Consider the following 19,129-nt stretch of genomic DNA (forward strand, 5'->3'; position numbering starts at 1 on the left):
CCTCCCAGACAGGGTTTAGTGTCTTGGCCCAGGGTGGGAGTGCTTGCCAGCGCCACCAAGTCTGCTTGAAGGGCACATGGTGCCCTCCTTGCATAGTCCAATTCAAACCAGCCGCTCAGGCGTGAAACTGGACAAAGCACATGGGAGTGTCCTCTCCACTGTCTCACCCCTCCCCTGGGAGGGAACCCTGAATCGTCCCAACCCTTTCCTTAGGGTACTTAAGGGCTTACCTGTGGGTGGGTCCCTAGATTCGTAGTGGGACAAGGTTCAATTCAAGACACCACTTCATCTTCGACCATCTGGGCACTCTGGGCTTCGCTGAACCTTGCTCTGGGCTCCGAGACTGCAACTGGGAAGACTCCTACTGCTCCTCGTCTCGTCCTGCTCGTCTGCTGCAACGTCTGTTGGCATGCTCCATACAGGAACCTTCCAAGGCCTGTGGGTATCCAAGACACCCAAAGGAATCTCCCTTGAAGTGAAGGAGTCACTTCCCTGCATCTGGAGGCACCGCAACAAAGCTGATCAGTCTATGGAGCCTGGGCTCCCACGGACTCTGAAAGGCTCAGAAACACATGTGGTGGTTCTCCACATCCCTCAAGGCCCACTCTGCCCTCTCACCAAGTTTGAGGTCAGTATCCCTCGTTGGAGCCGTAGGAACCGAATCCCTGTGCACTGTGTCGACTTGCCTTCGCAAAGCCTTGTTGGCTTCCTTCTTCCAAGATCTTCAGGCTCCAAGTAGCCCCAACCTCAAGCATCGCCTGTGCCCAAGATATTTGTCCTCACCACATCACTTGCACCGTGGGCCTTCATCTTTGGTGAGCTGCTCGAGGTCCTCTTGCAACTCCAGTGCCTCCAGTCTGAGGGCTCTCTTGAGGGTCTTCCTTGATTCCAGCAGGCTCCACTGATTGCTCGGGGCCTGCTCTGACTCCCCTGCTGGTGGGGACTCATATGGACCTTGCTCGTCCCAACAGTGCACCCTTTTCGCTTTCTACGTTGGTTGCGGTTGCCAAGGCTTGTTGGTGCTCCCGACGGACACTGAAACCTCAACTCTCAACATCCGACGCGGGACAGCTTACGAATGGCTCCTGGTCTTCCACAGCATCGCCTGGTCTGCACAGCTGTAGCTCCAAGGTCACTTCGGCTCTCCTGCAGCACCCGACATCGGAAGGCATTCATCTTCCAAGTCTCCTGGTCATTCCTGAGTGGCAAAGACTCTGTCCCCTCTGCTTGCAGCTACTTCTCATTCCGAATCCACCTTTGGGTTCAACTGGATACTTTCACCTTCTCCTGCAGCGGCATCTTCCTGAAGTCCTCCATTGGGTTCGACGGCGGTTTCCGGCGCCATTTCACACCTATGCACCCGTCTTCCCTGGTGTAGGTATCCTGGTTCCTAGGGTATCCATGGGTGGGGTGACTATTCAAACTTCTGTCTTCCACTGGGTTTCCCCAGATTCCACTTGGAAGGGTTCTTCTTTAAAATTGCAACCACGACTTACCCATTGACTTGTATGGAGCCCGCGGTCGTGTTCCCACTCTGCACACGGCCTCCGTGAGGTTCTTGGTTACATACGTCAGGTAGTCTTGACTTGAGTCGCGGTTCGCATACCACTATTTTAGTATATGCTTAAGTCTCCCGCTGGCAACCACTGTGTATTTTGAACTACTTACCTGTTTTATCTACAAAGTATTATGTACATCGTGTATATCTCCAGGTAGGAGATATCTGTATGTGTCTTAATAAATATATATTTTTATAACTACACTGTATGTGTCTTATAATAAATATATATTTTTATAACTACACTGTATGTGTCTTATAATAAATATATATTTTTATAACTACACTGTATGTGTCTTATAATAAATATATATTTTTATAACTACACTGTGTGGTTCTTTTTCACTTAATCTATGCCTATAAGATTACGTTCTGGTAAAACAGCTGCTTTACACTCCTTCTGGACTAAGCCCGAAGGCTGCTCTCCAGAGCTACCACTTAAAGAGAGCTTTCTAAGGTTGTCTAACGCCACTAAAATCACCATAAGGGTCGTCTGGATTGGTGCAGGGTGCCCACTTACACAACTGTACACAATATACCAAGCCAGCTTCTCACACCCCCTCCTACCACAGAAGCACCAAGTAAGTACCACTGACCCCAAAATGATTTTTTCAAGGATAATCATGGAGGGCTGATAACCCAAGATACCACAGCACACACTGAGCCTGAAGCTCAACCACAGCACAGGCATAGTGTGAGAATACACCACAGAACACATACACGGAACGCGGAACTACACCCCAGCTTGCAAGGAAAGTGAGACTACACTATAGCACATGTGAAGCGCGAGACTACATGACAACACACTCGGAGTGCAAGGCTACACCACAGCATACATGTACAGTGAGGCTGTAGAACAGCACACGTGGATTGCAAGGCTACACCACAGCACGTATGTGGTGGGAGACCCCAGGACAGCACATGCAAGAGCGCGAGACTATAACACAGCACATATGTGGTGTGCGAGACCCCAGGACAGCACGCACAGAGCACAAGAGGCGACTATTGCAGAACTTTAGAATACACAACAGCACCTGGGGCGTGTGATACTACACAACAGCACACGTGGTGTGGAGTGGGGTGCTACACCACTGCGTGGTCAGAATATCAGACTACACCACATCACACAAGGAGTGCACAACCATACAACTGCACACAGGGAGTACAAGATACAAGAGCAAACCTTAGCACAGGCAGAGCGCCAGATGCGGAAGATATTAATAAATATTTTGATTGAATTCTTGGCGATAATTGTTTTTCAGGTTCTTGTTTCTCTGCTTGTTAATTCATCAATGAAATCACATTATTCAATATTAGTGAAAAGATCCACTCTGAACTATGACTAATGTATTAATTCTTTCTCGTCGCCCTCCTCTGCTGGCCTCGTTATTTTGATATATACACTCATGAATGTGAAGGTCTTGATTCTGAATCATTCCTGCACGCATGAGTGGAGCTTAGGTGCACAAGAAATAGAATTATAGAAGGGTAACAGTGAATCACGGTGATGTTTTTCACCGAGGGGTTCTGAGTAGGGGTGGGCAGAATTTGCATAGTCGTACTACGCAAAGCGCTGTAAAATGGTAAAAAATCTCCACGAACACGCGGAATTGCTTGTTCCGCCCATTCGCGATGCTTTTTTTTCTGTTTGCGAACGTTGTTTGCGTGCTTAGGGGAGATATCTCGTAAACACGCATGTTTAAAGCGCGAACAAGCAAAAAATTCTGCTAAGCCGCGGAATTTTTGGCAATTTCGCGTTCTCCGCGGAACGCCAAATTACCCAAATTTCGCAAGTTCTACGAGTGGAACGGAATTTACCGCCCAGGCTTAGTTCTGAGTGACATAAAATAGACCTTGAGAGTGAAGCTTGAGTTAGCTATGATGTTGTGTATGGCCACAGAACCACCTCCCCCTGTTTTCAAAAGCTAAATCGGGGTGCAGGGGTAATGGGGGAACCCAAACATCCACAGAGTCCTGTCCAAGCAGCCTGAAATTCCTTCAAGCCGTTGCAACTTTGGGGTAAAACTTCTGTTTCCCACTTTATATACATCATGACACTGAAGAACCAGATGTATAATCTGGTATTCACAACAGTGGCGCTCAGGGAAAAGCATACGTAACAAGGTACTCCACAGGTGCCGGTGCTGTGACCCGGAGTCACACAATAAGCATCTGCGGGCACTTCTGTGGACAATCCGCGAGTGCCGTGGACTGTCCGCAGGTATAAGTTCAGGGACAGGAGTAGCGAAAGGGACATTAGAGGTCAGGGTCGCTATGCAATATGCAGCGAAGACCCCAAAACTTGTATATTTGTTGACATTTGCAAATCTTTTACTGGTTTTCGACCTAGAAATGTATACCTGAGAGTCTAGTTCAAAGAGTGTATTGCACAGCACTCAATCCCTCAACCTGTAGGTACAAATGCCCCAGCGCCCCGATATTATATAGGGGCGCGGAGTAATAGGTTCTCCTAGAAGAAAATGAAAACATAAAAATGCAGGCAGTCCGCTGCAGTATGCATCGACATGTTTGGAAATATATGGGTTGCAAAGATGTGCATGCCAACTTCAAGGGACCTTTAGGATTCCTTAACCAATCAGAAATCTGCCCAATTTTTTTTAATTTCCAAAGCAGGCTTTTTAAAAAAAAAAATTACGAATTGTGTGGCAAGTGCCAAACGTTACGAGGATTGTCAGTATAATGCATTATTAAATTGAAAAGTTTTAAGTTTAGTATAGCTTTAATGAACATTCTATATGTTATCATTATTGTGAGATAATTGCCCGTCACTAAAGTTATGGCTCTTCAGCGGATGCTTGTTGGGAGCAGCAAGGGTTTCTTTCAACCACCCTGTCACCTGCATCCTTCCCTGCTTACCACAGACCCCATGGTTACCTAATGTGGCGTGTTCTGTTCATCCAGGGACCACCGTTCTCTTTCAGAGTAGGAGACGTGGCGGCCACAGCCCATCAGATGTATCCTTCACCAGGCTTTCCAACAGACCCCTTGATGGCCCAGTCTCTCCTGAATTTCGGCTGAAGTAGCAGGTTGGACTGGAATCCAAAATGAACCCTGGAATAAATGTTCAAACCAGCCATACACAGTGCAGGGGGCAGCGGCTAGAAGGGGACCATGGGTGGGGAAACATCCTTTACAACACAACTTTTACCACGCAGTGCCTTTACGACGCAACTTTTACAACGCAAACCATTACAACGCTTTGCGCTGGGGGGGCGCTCTAGGATAGGGAATAGGTTTAATTTACTATCCAACACCTTCCCTACTATCCACGGGGACTGGAGTTGGAATAGCAAATTAAACTATTCACTATCCAGCGCCCCAAAGCACTATGCATTGTAAAGGCATGCGTTGTAAAAACAGCGTTGTAAAGGCATGCGTTGTAATGTCATACATCCCATGGGTGGGGTCTCTGAAACCCAAGTGGATCTGAAAGCAGCCGCAGAGCCTGCAGCCACTGATAAAATGCCAGGGTGGTAGAAAGGCCAACCACACCCTGGGAAGGTCTTCTGACACACCGGCAGCTTGGCGACTTCCAAAATATTACCACCACGTACGCCCGAGCTTTGCACTGGTCGCAGAAACCTTAGCTTATTACAAGCCAGCCTCTGCTTTGCAGGGCTACCTTGGGCTGCAGGGCTTTCGAATAATGGGTGTTACCAGGGTTCACACACAAATGGTCAGGACCCAGTTTTACCTTGGGCTTTGCTGGGTGTGGTCAGGTTGGTTTAATTTTTAAAAACAATGTGTAGTGTGGGTCAGATCTTGATTTGTATTTTTTTTTAACTAAGAGCCAGGTCACTCGTCAGGAGGCCACTGCAGCTTGCACCCCCATTGCCCCTGCCAGCGCTGCCAATGAGCATACAAACACACCAACTAACCATCGCACCCCTACAAGTGTGATATTTTAGACTATTTCAGGCCCCGAAAGCTATAATAATGGCTTGGATCGTAGGTATGTTATTTCTAGCATACATTGAATTAAAAAAAACATCTGTTGTTATGCTCATCTCTAAATAAAACAAACAGCACCACCATGTGGCAAACAGTTATAAGTGCTGTTGTTAGCAATTAATTACCAGTGCTGAGCACTGGAAAACACAGGCTCAAATTAAGTACTGGTGTGGGTTCTACTTCTTGCTGCTGAGAACTGAAGGAAAAAACTCACAGAGCACATTTCTCTGAGGAGGGACATTCTGTAAGTCTCTAAGGAGTGTCCTGGTGTGGAGCTGGAAGGGGTATACGTTGGAATGACCATCATTAAGTCTCTGGAGCTGTCAATGGCTTGTAGGGCGCATGACTGTTTCACAGACGTATGGTCAGGATGGAAGGCACATACACATACATGTGGTTATTGAGCCTAGAGGTCTGTGGTGAGCCGTGCATTGGTTCTGTCCAATATCAAAGTAGGCATACAGGCCTGATGTATCAATCTGCGTCTATGGGGAATGCCTTGATATGCAAGGGCTATATCTTCTAAATGTTCGGGTTGTGAAAAGCCAGGATAGTGTTTGGATGGCCTGACGACCACAGAAAGTGCACAGCATTTGATGCACTTGCCCACCAAGGCCCATTGTGGCTTCCTAAGACAGGAGTGGCGTGCCATCATCACCCGGGCTGAAGATGGGGGGGTTTAGCCTGAGGAGAAGAAGGGTCCCCTAGCCACACACAAGGATGGCACCCATTGTGGCCAATGACAAGAATGGTGGCCACCGAAGGGTGGAGAGTGATATGGAGGCCACCGAAGGGTGGAGAGTGATATGGAGGCCACCGAAGGGTGGAGAGTGATATGGAGGCCACCGAAGGGTGGAGAGTGATATGGAGGCCACTGAAAGGTGGACAGTGATATGGAGGCCACCGAAAGGTGGAGAGTGATAGGGTGGCCACCTGTGACTGAAAAGTGATATGGTGGTCACATTTTGGTTGAAGAGTGATGTGGTGGCCAGCTGAAGTGGACACCTGCGGCTCAAGAGTGATTTAGTGGCCAACTGTGGCTAAAGACTAAAATGGTGGCCACTGAAAAGTGATATGGTGCCCACCTGAGGCTGAAGAGTAAAATTGGTGGCTGCCAAAGAGTGATATGGGTGTCATTAGCGGCTGAAGAGTAAAAGGGTGGCCATCCATGGCTGAAGAGTGATATTGTAGCCACCTGTGCCTGAAGAGTGATATGGTAGCCACCTGTGCCAGAAGAGTAAGATGGTGGCTTTCCGTGGCTGAAATGGTAGCCACCATCGGTAGTGCTATCTGTGGCTGAATATGGTGGCCACCTGTGCCTGAAGAGTGAGATGGTGGCTTTCCGTGGCTGAAATGGTAGCCACCATCGGTAGTGCTATCTGTGGCTGAATACGGTGGTCACCTGTGGCTGGAGAGTGAGAGGGTGGCTTTCCGTGGCTGAAATGGTAGCCACCATCGGTAGTGCTATCTGTGGCTGAATACGGTGGCCACCTGTGCCTGAAGAGTGAGATAGTGGCTTTCCTTGGCTGAAATGGTAGCCACCATCGGTAGTGCTATCTGTGGCTGAATACGGTGGTCACCTGTGGCTGGAGAGTGAGATGGTGGCTTTCCGAGGCTGAAATGGTAGCCACCATCGGTAGTGCTATCTGTGGCTGAATACGGTGGTCACCTGTGGCTGGAGAGTGAGATGGTGGCTTTCCGTGGCTGCAATGGTAGCCACCAGCGGTAGTGCTGTCTGTGGCTGAATACAGTGGCCACCTGTGGCTGGAGAGTGATATTGAACAGCAACAGTGTCCTCTCTACACTCCGACTTGAGCCACAGGGGAGAGCGGATGAATCCACCTGGCTGAGAGCCCATCTCCAGGAAAGGTTTAGTCCAGACCAGGGTGTGATGTGGTGTTCGCCATCTGGTGGGGGCAGCAGTGAATGACAGTGGACTGACCACACTAAGACACCCCTCACTCACCCCTTCCTCATGCCCTGCCCCGGGAGATCGAGGGAGTCCTGGAGAACATCTGCACACTATGGGGCAAATTTACAAGCCACTTGCGCCACGTTTGCGTTACTTTTCCTATGTTACAAAGTGACGCAAAAGTGGCGCAAGGGGCTTGTAAATCTGCCCCTATGTTCACACCATGGACTTTTATTTGACAACCTAAAGCATTCTGGGAGCTGTAGTCCGTTTTCTTTTGTTGCTGTCTTTGAACTTACGCGTCCTTGTATCTATCTATGCTTGTGGTAGACAAGCCCTGGCCTGGATTCACGGCGCCCTGGAATCGCAGTGAGACGCCAGCCCTAACCCCGGGGGTCGCAGTATGGGATAAACCCCCCTTGTAACCCACAGCGCGAGCTTACATTGATCTGCTATAAACTGCTTTTCGTTTCGTATAAGCAGCAGGCTTCGGTGCTTTGACCTATGTATGTATAGGCACCTGCCTGCCCCTCCCCCCGCCCCCAAACTTTATTCGCATCATCCGGGATCTCGAGCTCCGGGTCTGCGAGGCGCAGCGTTTCCACTCCAGCGTTCATTTAAAAAAAAAAAAGTTGCATTCTGGGAACTGTAGTTTTGATGTTCATCCATTGAACAAAGTGGTCAAATGCGTCTGAACACAACGACGTGTCAGTCCTGCAAGTACCACAATGCAAGTCGAGGCGGTGAGAGCAACTCGTATGTAAGAAAGCACGTCACTGCATAATATGCACACCTGACTTTTAATCCATATACCAGCCCCAGGCAAGATCACTATGCTCGCAACAGAGAACTCCCGAAGTAAGGAATTAAGTCAGTTCGAATAAAAAGCTCACAATCGCACTTTCCCTAGTGCTTTGCACCGCCACCGGTGATGTTAATACCCGACCTCTGACCCCATAGCGCCTGGTTAACAGTGAGGGCCTCTAGCGCTTATTAAAACACAAACACGCTGTACCTCGCACCGTGCCTCCGCGGCTGGACCGGAAGTGGCTGCTCCCAGCCTCATCTGACGCTGATTTCCTCTGATTGGGGAGAGAGGCTCACATGAAAGGCACATCCGCGGAGAGATCCGCAAACTAATTACTATTAAATCTCGTTCCCATTACAACGGAGCGGTTCCTCCGCGTTCTGAAAAGAGATGAATTCTTAGCAGACTTCAGACGTGATAAAAAGAGTCATTGATAAAGCTTCAGAAGTTCTCTAGTTAACCACTCTTTGTGCACGATATTAAATCAAAAGGGTTTTTTGGAGGTATGTGCAAAGACGAATCCCTCTAGACAAGAATTATGAGTGAATTAATAATATCAGAAGAAAAAGCTATCCTGAAAAACTATTTAGCGTGTTGCATCTTGGTAGGCAGCAGTGCGTGGAGCGGGAGTGCAAACATAGCTTCAGGCCTACCACTGCTCCCGGACTGTACCGGGGCAAAAACTGCATTTTGATTTCAAATTTGTTAAATTTATTCCTGCTGCTCAGCATAGAAAGCATGATGTAAGAGCCTGTTAGAATGTTCTGCGTGGATGTCGGGCAGTTTGATAAGGGCTGAGTGGCAGGAGGCTGCTCCTGGTGGGGTTGTCCTTTTTATACTTATTCCCATAATCCCGTGTATCATCTGCCCAGGGGTCTACAAGCGCTGGGATGCCTTCGGGTCGCCATGCGCTATATAAATACCACTTCAATTCAATTATACTTGACTTACCATCTTACATGAATAAAGGAGCTTCAAGAAACTACATGGACTACGTAACTTTTATTTACAACATTTTTGGCGACGAGGATGAGATTTAGTAATTTTTGTATTTTGAGGACGAGGATGTTGTAATTTTATAACTTTTTTATAAACAGGTACATTAGAATTTCTGTCACGAGTTTAGCCAAATGTAGTTGTATTGCAGTGATTACAGGTACTTTGAGATAAAAGTTTAGCCAATCCCCCTCTACATAGACTTGCTGGGAAATTAGGTAAAGGATGATTGAAAGAAAGAAGCAGGAAAGAAAGGGGGATACAAGAGAGGTTCTGTAGCAATGAGTCTACTTGGGTTTATAGCCATGTTACAAAGCCGACACCCCACTAGTTAACTTGTGGCAGGAGTTTGACCTGTCAAAATAAACTCCCTTGATAGGTCAAAACCCCTTAGCTTGCTCACAGTGTGGAAATGTTTTACTACACTCTCCAAGTCGGGCAAAATCTGGCAATGCCAGTCTTTGTTAAGTCTATTGAAGTCACCAACTTCATCCGATTCACCACAAAGCATAGTCAAAACTCCCTGAATGCACCCCTCTGGCAATTTCTTATTGTAGGATGCCTTCTGGGTGGAGAGCGCCAGACAGTGGCGGTCAACACTGATTTAGGGTGGTGGCGGGCGGACGGGAGTGCGGAGGGGGAGAAGCGAGCGCAGGGTTCATCATTTTTTTTTAAACGTACCTGGGGTTGCCGGCTGCCTCGCGCTCCTCTGCGTCCACTTCCTGGTCCCAGCAGTCCCTGGGCCAGCATCACAGACTCCCCATCCAATCCCTGCACTGTTTTCAAGTTTGAGAACAGCGTGGGGATTGGCCTGAGCAGGCTGGTTTAATGCTCATTCTGACACAGGGAGTCTGTGCTGTTTCTCCAAGCTGGCTGTGCAATACAGCTGGGTTGGAGAAACCGAAGTGTGCATGTCAGTTTGACCGGCCAAAGAGACATGCGCACTTACAAGTACACTCCTCTTCTCCCTCCTACGGCCTGCCCTGCCCCTCCCTTCACACGCTGGCTCAGCCAGCAGTTTAAAATAAAAAATAAATTAAAATATTGTTTTATTTTTCAGCTGCTGGCTCTGAGCCAGTGGAGCAACGCTCGTCCGCCTTTGCGGAGGGGTCGCCACTGGTGTTGGACCCCTCTACGGTCACCATGTAAAAGGTTAAAATGCCTCTGCGATTTTGCACTTTCTGTAGCTCACAGAGTTATAAAAAAGCTTTGGAAGCTGCAAGTCTTGCAGGTTCGCACATTCCTATAACTTGGCACCTGGCCTTGCATATTTCAGCCTAGAGCACCAGAGAATTCAGCTATAAAATTCTGTGTTATCATGTCACCACAAAATAACTTCAATGGAACCGATTCCAGCAGCGCGAGGAGCTGGGGAGTGCAGCGCCGGAAGTAGAAAAGGCAACAGATTTTTAATCAAGTCCCTGCTCCCCTTTGACGCTCTGTGTGATGTCGGCAGCTGGGTTTGCCGCGTTCAGGCCATGTACAGTGAAGGTGATTGTTTTGCTAGCAGGGGCTATAAGATTGCATATCCGCTCTCCCTGCTCGGGGAACTCGCGAATTCATTTTCCGCAGCCGGCTGATGTAAATGCACTTGTATTGTGCGCCCAAGTGTAAATACTCATCCGGGTGCCAGCAGGAAACCTAGCCGGCCTTTCTCCAGCCCCTTCTAGGCATTGCAGGGTGGGCGCTCTGCGTGGATGAAGCTGGCATGTCTTGCATTATTCTTGGAAGGCGCCCCCGGCTTCATCTGGTGGCCAGGGCCTGGTGCCAGGCAACTCTTGGATAATCAAATAGAGCTTCCCTGTCGCTGCCAGCAGAGGCTCTCAGATGTGGTGCAGGCGATGAAGGTGGAGCAGGGACAGGCTAAACCCCTGTGGCAGGGGATTCATCGGGCCGGAGGCAGGGTTTAGCGCCAGGGTCCACCAGCGTGACCACAGAGGTAGGCCCTAAACATTCCAAAAGGCGGCCATTTTGGATTGGTCAGAGAAATGCAGGCAGATGTATATCTGTACTTGGTGAGCAGGAAATCATGCAAAGTTGTAAATGACAGCAGTTACTGCACCTCTAATGTTAAATATTGAACGGATTTGTTAGCATGAGCTGAAAGCCATTTTGTATTTCTGGCAGTCATTTTGTTTGCCATGTGCTCGCCATGTGCTCTGTCCTACCTTTCTGTTAACTGCTCTTGGAGTCTGCCTAGAGACAAATTATATTTAGCATCTTCTACCTTTGCACATGCCCAGAAGGGCCAAGCTAGTAGAATGCACCTGCTTCTCTAGGATAACTGTCAGGCTATTTTTGCTTCTGCATGGAGAAGTAACTCTACTCCCATTTTGTTGAGCAAGCAGATCTTGCATGTCCATATTAGTCATTTTGCATGCTTACATGAGCCAGGACAACCCCTTGGTCTTATGCTGAGTATGTAACCCTCAGCATATATAAAGCCCCAGTTTTCTGTACTCATTAGACTACCTCATTCAGTTGCTAAGGCTTCTGTGTGACGTAGTCTCACCTCATTTGAGGTTAATAAAAATGCTCTTTTATATTTCAGCTTCTGTGCCAATTTCTTCTATGTTGGTTTAAAAGGACCAAGTATCAGTGGGACCCCTATTTCAGGTTTCAATGTTCTTCACTAATAAAAACCCTGTCCTACTCTCTGTACAGGAGTGTCTGTTCGTGTTTGGAGTGCTGCCCGTGTCTGGAGTACCCCTCTGCGGAGGAGCCTGTCCGTGAAACTAATGCACTGGCCTTGCAACTCTATGGAGCAGCCTGTCCATATCTGGAGTGCACCAGCCCAGTCCCCTCTCCGGAGAAGCTTGTCTGCAGTACACTGCGCCTGTAAGGAGCAGAGAGAGAAAGTCATTCCTTTCCCCTGATCACCCCCATTTATTTGACTGATACTGGTGGTAACTGACTCTGATTGTGCCCTGGGCTCTGCTCCCCAGGCCCCGGCCCAGTGCTCTGTGCGAAAGGTATATGGTAATTAGGTGTCATTAAAATTGGTATGACAATATACCTGTACTCTCTAGTATATGGTAGGGAATGTAGGCTTAGAGGCACAGCAGAGTTAATGTACTCAAGTGTGCACGGCTGTGTCGCCTGCCGTCACTTTTAAAGCCAGTCTTGTTTTGAAAGCTACTTTTAAAATAAAGCTATGTTCAAATTCGACTTTGAAATTAAAGGTACCTCTGAAGTCTTAACCTACCTTATTTTTTTACATACAAGTCACCCCTAAGCTGTACTCTAGGTGCCCCGAGGGTAGGGTGCATTCGAAAAATAAGCAGGGACATTTTAAAACATGCTTTATATGCCCTGGTGAGGGAAAAACTGCCAAACTCCCTTTTCCCCATGGTAGTACATTACCTCCATAAGCTGACATTGGAATACATTAATAAAGTATAACTACTGACAGGAGTGAGCTAAAATATTAATTGAAAGACTTAAAAGAAAAGTTTATGATAAATCAAATAACTTGCAAATGTAAGATTTATTATAACTATTACAGAAAATAAGTTATAGAACTTGCTTTCCTGATGTACCAAAATCCAGCCTTCCAGCAGCCTCTCCTGATTGGCCAGCAATTTACAGGCTGAGGCAGACTGCTCCGATGAGGTGTGACGTGGCCTGCATAGAGACAAAGGACCTCTGGTGGGAGGAGATCTGGAGGTACAGTGCACAAGCCAGGATGGGGGTGAAGTAACCAAACTGGTCTTCAAAGAGGGAATGACAGGACACAGGCTCACCCCCACTTCCTGCACCCTTGGCCAGACAGGAGCCCCAGTAACTGAATTATCAGAGGGGTTGGAAGATAGAGTTGCTCCATTTTGGATTTTGACAAATAGTGCTGTCTGGGACAAGAATATGCCACATTTTGGAGGAAACTGACATACTTCTGGGTGGCACCCTGGACCCCATTGGTAAGGGACGTGACCCTGCTTGTTACCTAAGAACACTGGATAGATATGGGAGCGCTGCACAGCAACTCAGATTCCTGCCTGAAACTACAAGAAGAAGGAGGACTGCCTTGCTGAACCCCTGGCCTGCACCAAGAAGACTGCATTCTTAAGGACTGCACCTGCTGCACACTTTGCTCTTCATCCCATAAGAACTTTGCCTTGCTTTGAGAAGTGAAGGCGTGGACTCTCTGAAAGCAACAGGTTTAAAGAGCTCCACCTGCATCACCTCCATCAAGAGGCACCAGCTAACCACCTTCAGCTGGACTTTAAAGGATTTGGCAAGGTGCATTGTGGGAGACATAATCACAAGGAACAACTCAGAGCTTCTGGAACCTTGTATTTATTTTGTGGACACTTTTGAACCCAAAAGGACCTTCTGGAAGCATCTCCAGGCACGGAGTGATTCCGTCACGAGCATGGCGGCGCCGCGCGGACCCCCCTCCCCCCCAGCGCCACGGCGGAATTACCGCCGCGGCCAAGGGGTTAAAGCTCTCCCTTGGGGGAAGCGACGCCCGGGCTGCACACCCGGACACATCTCTGTACCCATGGTGCAACGGCGTCTTCTGCTACAAGCAAAAGGAACCGAGAGCTATTATTGAAAAATCTTTTTCTTGCTGGCATGCCTGGCTGTCTAGAAATCAACCCCCCCAGGGGGTATGCAGACACAAGTCCCCTCAGCTGCTCCGGTGACGTCCCCACTGATTACAGGCAGGAAATCTCGGCTCCCACCTGACAGAAATGCAGAAAACTGATTGCCTGACCTTTTCCAGCTGGTGTTTGGGTCCCCTTCGCTCTCGAGGTCTTTGAAACGTGCGCTTCAATGCCCCCCCCCCCCCACAGAGAGTGGGGGGGGGGGTGCACCTTCCTTCCCTGGCCTCTCCCCTGGAGCCAGTTGCTCTGCCAGTGTGTCATGGGCCCTAGTGCAAGGAAGGAAATGCCCCCCCCCCCCTGGCTGTTGCTACAATTGCAAACCACAGCAATAAACAGCGTTGAGCGGCTTTCTCAGGCCTATTAAGGACCCCGGTGCCACTGCACCTGCTGCACCAATGGAAGCCACACCCCTGGCTAGCGCACTGTTGGACAGGGCCCTGCGAAATACCCATTCCCCCCCCTGCAGACACGCCGTGTTTCGCAGTCTACGCCCTTTTATTCCATTTATGAAACCTTTATACCTGGAATTCTGAAATATGTAATAGATGTAAATAAACACACAGACCCTCAACTTCACGTGGCCCAGTAAATTCCTGAATGACTGGGAACGCGTCATCACACATACCATACCTAAATTCTACACACACTACGATTTTACCCAAGTAAAATTTGGAAGGCGATATCTGCAAAATGTAAAAGAAGAAATCAAGCCAGTAAATGACAAGACATGGATTTTGGAAAGCCATCGCCAAAATGTGTATATATAACGAACCATTTTATGGGAAGCTCTCAGAATAGGCGATAATCATCACAGCTAATACATTCTGAACAACCTGAGAAATATTACTTCCGCCACGCGTAATGCAGGTCAAAAGGCTAGTATTCCACTGTAATATGACGTTAGAAATTCCACCGGTGGAGTCTCCCGTAGATTGAGTACTTTCTGCTGAAATCAAAGTGTTTTCCATGAACCTACATGGATTTTTAGGTCCGGCTTGACAGAGCAACTGTCACCTGACCTTTTCACCTCCACCAATATTATTCTACTGTTCTTTGCTTCCACACAAATACATATACTATTTACCTGTAATAATTACATTACCATACAACATTCTTTGAAAGCCAGACCTATGTTTAAGAGATGCATTACAACCTGCTGAACCGTGACCTTTGACTGCCCCCTATAGGGAGGGGGTGACCAAAACAGCTCACTGGGCGAAGAGTTTGCGCTGAGATCTGATTGGCTCTTGTTTTAACCCCAACACTGCGAAGTCAGCTCTTGAAGCCTCGATTCCATGAAAACTAATGAATTGGGCGCTAATAACACCTGTTATTCAGCTACCCATGGCAGGGTAGTTGTCTTCACAAACTGAGAGTGCGCACCTTTGACTTGCAATTTTGCCCTATTTTCACAGTTTTGAACAAACAGCTGAAATCTGAGGGCAAGCGGGGAGAGCAAAGACGCAAAATTTGCACAATTCTATAAAAAAGTTGTCAACTTCGAGAGGTTGCAAAGGTTTTCACTCACCCGCTTATGTCGAAATTGTGAGATTTGCCCAAAATTTTTTTACCATCCAGATCCTCTTTTAACATTAAGTAAATGTTTCTAGGCAAGAAGAGCTTCACAGAAAGCACGCCCTCTTTATAAGTGACCTCTTAATTCCATTAGGGCCGGTAACTGTACGGCCGAATAGGTTTTATTTATTTATTTTTACCTATTCCGTTGTCTGTCTACTCCAGCCCCCTTCCACCTCACCGTGCTTACCTGCGCCAGCCGCCACTGGTGCCGGCTCCATTAAATGTAAATGTGGGTGTACTTGTAAAGCGCACTGCGACTCCATGGAGTATCCTGCCGCTGAAGACCGCTGGGGAACCCGTCCTGGTTTTCCCTGTGAGATAGTCCCTTTCTGGGTATCTCCAAGGTGGAACCAGGCATCCCCGGCGTCTGTGGGGGGCCGTTGTAGAGATGAGGTAAGCTTAATGCCCAGAGTTGCCGAGTGTGTTCCCTGGTTAGAGTAGGCACCGAGGCGAGAATTATCGAGTCCGTTTTTGACCCTGGTCCACGACCCTGCTGTGTCGGGAATTGAACCCTGGTCCCGGGCCGTTCTCTGCTTCCGGGTCTGCCGCCTCTAACCAGAGAGCCACACCACTCCACTTTAGAATGAACAGCTTAGTACTTTCACACAGTTTTCCACTCTTCAAAGAAGTGGAAATCTCCTGGTGAAAGCCAGGCCCAAATGTGGAATTACCGGGGAAATTATACCTCAATTGACTGATTCTACCAGTAGTTCGCCATTTCATAGTGGACCCTCGGGGTCCAACTTTAATGAGCGCGATTTGTCCCACCCCGGAGCTGCCAGTACCCCTGTATTGGTAACTTCAGGGGCGGGGAAATCCAGGCCATGCAGGTTTAGCTGTGCTTAGTTTATAAAGTATATACGTGCAGGGGCCCAAAGATTTTCTTAAATGCCTGCCACATGCAGAGGTTCCCTCGCCATTATTTCACCTCACGCCCCTTCTTCCACCACCTACACCTCCTGTCTCTATATCTCATGAATACCGAGGCTGCCTGGTCTTGATTCCACCTCACGCCTCTTTCTACCCCCTACACTTCCTGTCTCTTTATCTCATGAATACCGAGGCTGCCTGGTCTTGATTCCACCTCACGCCTCTTTCTTCCACCCCTACACTTCTTGTCTCTTTATCTCATGAATACCGAGGCTGCCCGGTCTTGATTCCACCTCATGCCTCTTTCTTCCTTCACCCTACGCTTCCTGTCTCTTTATCTCTTGAATACTGAGGCTGCCTGGTCTTGATTCCACCTCATGCCTCTCTCTTCCACCGCCTACACTTCCTGTCTCTTTATCTCATGAATACCGAGGCTGCCTGGTCTTGATTCCACCTCACGCCTCTTTCTTCCACCTCTACACTTCTTGTCTCTTTATCTCATGAATACCGAGGCTGCCCGGTCTTGATTCCACCTCATGCCTCTTTCTTCCTTCACCCTACGCTTCCTGTCTCTTTATCTCTTGAATACTGAGGCTGCCTGGTCTTGATTCCACCTCATGCCTCTCTCTTCCACCGCCTACACTTCCTGTCTCTTTATCTCATGAATACCGAGGCTGCCTGGTCTTGATTCCACCTCATGCCTCTTTCTTCCACCACCCTATACTTCCTGTCTCTTTATCTCATGAATACCGAGGCTGCCTGGTCTTGATTCCACCTCATGCCTCTTTCTTCCACTCCCTACACTTCCTGTCTGTTTATCTCATGAATACCGAGGCTGCCTGGTCTTGATTCCACCTCACGCCTCTTTCTTCCATCCCTACACTTCCTGTCTCTTTATCTTATGAATACCGAGGCTGCCTGGTCTTGATTCCACCTCATGCCTCTTTCTTCCACCCCTACACTTCCTGTCTCTTTATCTCATGAATACCGAGGCTGCCTGGTCTTGATTCCACCTCACGCCTCTTTCTTCCATCACCCTACACTTCCTGTCTCTTTATCTTATGAATACCGAGGCTGCCTGGTCTTGATTCCACCTCATACCTCTTTCCTCCTCCACCCTAAACTTCCTGTCTCTTTATCTCATGAATACCGAGGCTGCCTGGTCTTGATTCCACCTCATACCTCTTTCCTCCTCCACCCTAAACTTCCTGTCTCTTTATCTCATGAATACCGAGGCTGCCTGGTCTTGATTCCACCTCACGCCTCTTTCTTCCATCCCTACACTTCCTGTCTCTTTATCTTATGAATACCGATCTTAATTTAATTTCTCTATAAATCTGACTTTATCAACTAAAGAAAGAAATCTATCATACCTGTTCAGCAACCACAGACAGATTTTGCTTTCTTTGGGACACATCATTGTGATAGTCTATCCTTTTGCTACTGAAAATGTACAAATCCCCACTTCCTGTTCAGGCCTTAAGTTTGGGGTGCAATCTCTCTGCTCAGGGGTGCCGATGGGCACTCAGTACACTTATTGGAGGCACTTTATGTTTCTGTAATCTACATTATAAACCTACACATACTATTAAAGAATTAAAGAGACTTACCTTTGACTTCCAGTGGCACCGTGTCCTGCTCGTCATCGATACCGATGACCACCTCGCACCGGTAGGTGCCCGAGTCGCTGAAGCGTGCGGTGGAGATCACCAAGGTGGCATTGTAGCGGTCCCGCGGATAGCCTGGCAGGGCCACCCGGCCCTCGAACCCTCGAGCCACCTTTACCACATTGTCCTTGGCCACCAGGATGGGCACTTCCTTGGGCCGAGCCTGGGCATCCCATTGCACCTTGGTCCACTTGATGCGTGGTGGGTCGGGAGCATCGTTCGGGCCAAGGGACTGAGACGTGTCCAGCAGGAAAATGCAGGGCAGCGTCACCTCCTCGGCCAGTCCGACCTCCACCGGGTCGTGTTGGACCTTGTTGAAATGGATCCTCCTGGCATTGTCTTGAGAACCTGCGGGAACAAAGGGACTCAATTTAGAACCATGCAGTGATGTCAAGAAAACAAGAGTTTACTACTTGTAGTTAGTGTGTGTCTCATTTATCTAGACTCTGGAAGGAAGGCCTGGCCACAACTAAATCCTCAAGCCAGACTATGACAGCTCCAAACGTGTGCCACTCTACAACTTCAACATGCAAGGCTCCATGACCCCCAATCTCATCCCGGCATCCTGCAGTGTGCAGTTGTTTTGAACATTTTTGCCAGGGCTGATCCCACAGGCATCAGGAGTTGACTTGTAACAAACTCCAAGTTTTCAAATTTTACAGACAAAAAACTGTGTAGTTTCCCATCTGTATTTATTTGTGAATATAGGAATTAGGTTGCTTCTTGAATGCTTCTAAATGCTGCCAGTCATAACTGCCAGGCTAAAGGCTGTCCTTAAAGACAGGTACTGGAGTTAAGAAATAGGTAAAGTTTCTTAATAAGGATTAGAACATTAGAACGTGCAGCGCTCCATTGAAAACACTGGAGTGCTCCGGGCTTCTACGGGCCGTTAAAAGCCTGCAGAGCAACATTCCAATGTTGTTTTTGTTCACAGCTGTTGATGTGAACAAAGGCCTCTCGGAGCCGGGCTTCGTAGCGGGCTATACCGGCTATTAAAGGCCCGCTGAATCGTTAAAGGCCAGAGCCAATGGCGAGGGACTTTAACGAGATAGCGGGACTTTAATAGCCGGTATAGCTAGGGCAGAATGTTCTAACAAATTAAACAAAGGGTTATCGAAGCTCGAGGGGATATAAATCCCCTCGAGCTTCGAGAAGCCTTTG

The 19,129-nt window shown here is 48.2% G+C and overlaps 1 protein-coding gene across 1 annotated transcript in view; it reads right to left on the minus strand.

Annotated features, from left to right (window-relative positions):
• The window catches only part of NCAN (neurocan), a 220,557-nt gene extending 202,033 nt beyond the window's left edge, over window positions 1-18,524 (minus strand). The window contains exons 1-2 of the mRNA XM_078670555.1: window positions 18,500-18,524; window positions 17,912-18,316 (exon numbers count right to left, since the gene is read on the minus strand). Coding sequence (XP_078526681.1) covers window positions 17,912-18,316; window positions 18,500-18,524 — 430 coding nt within the window. The remainder of the gene's footprint in view (window positions 1-17,911; window positions 18,317-18,499) is intronic.
• Between the last annotated feature and the right edge of the window lie 605 nt (window positions 18,525-19,129).

The sequence above is a fragment of the Lissotriton helveticus genome, chromosome 12 (genome assembly GCF_964261635.1).
Source record: "Lissotriton helveticus chromosome 12, aLisHel1.1, whole genome shotgun sequence".
Classification (NCBI taxonomy): domain Eukaryota; kingdom Metazoa; phylum Chordata; class Amphibia; order Caudata; family Salamandridae; genus Lissotriton; species Lissotriton helveticus.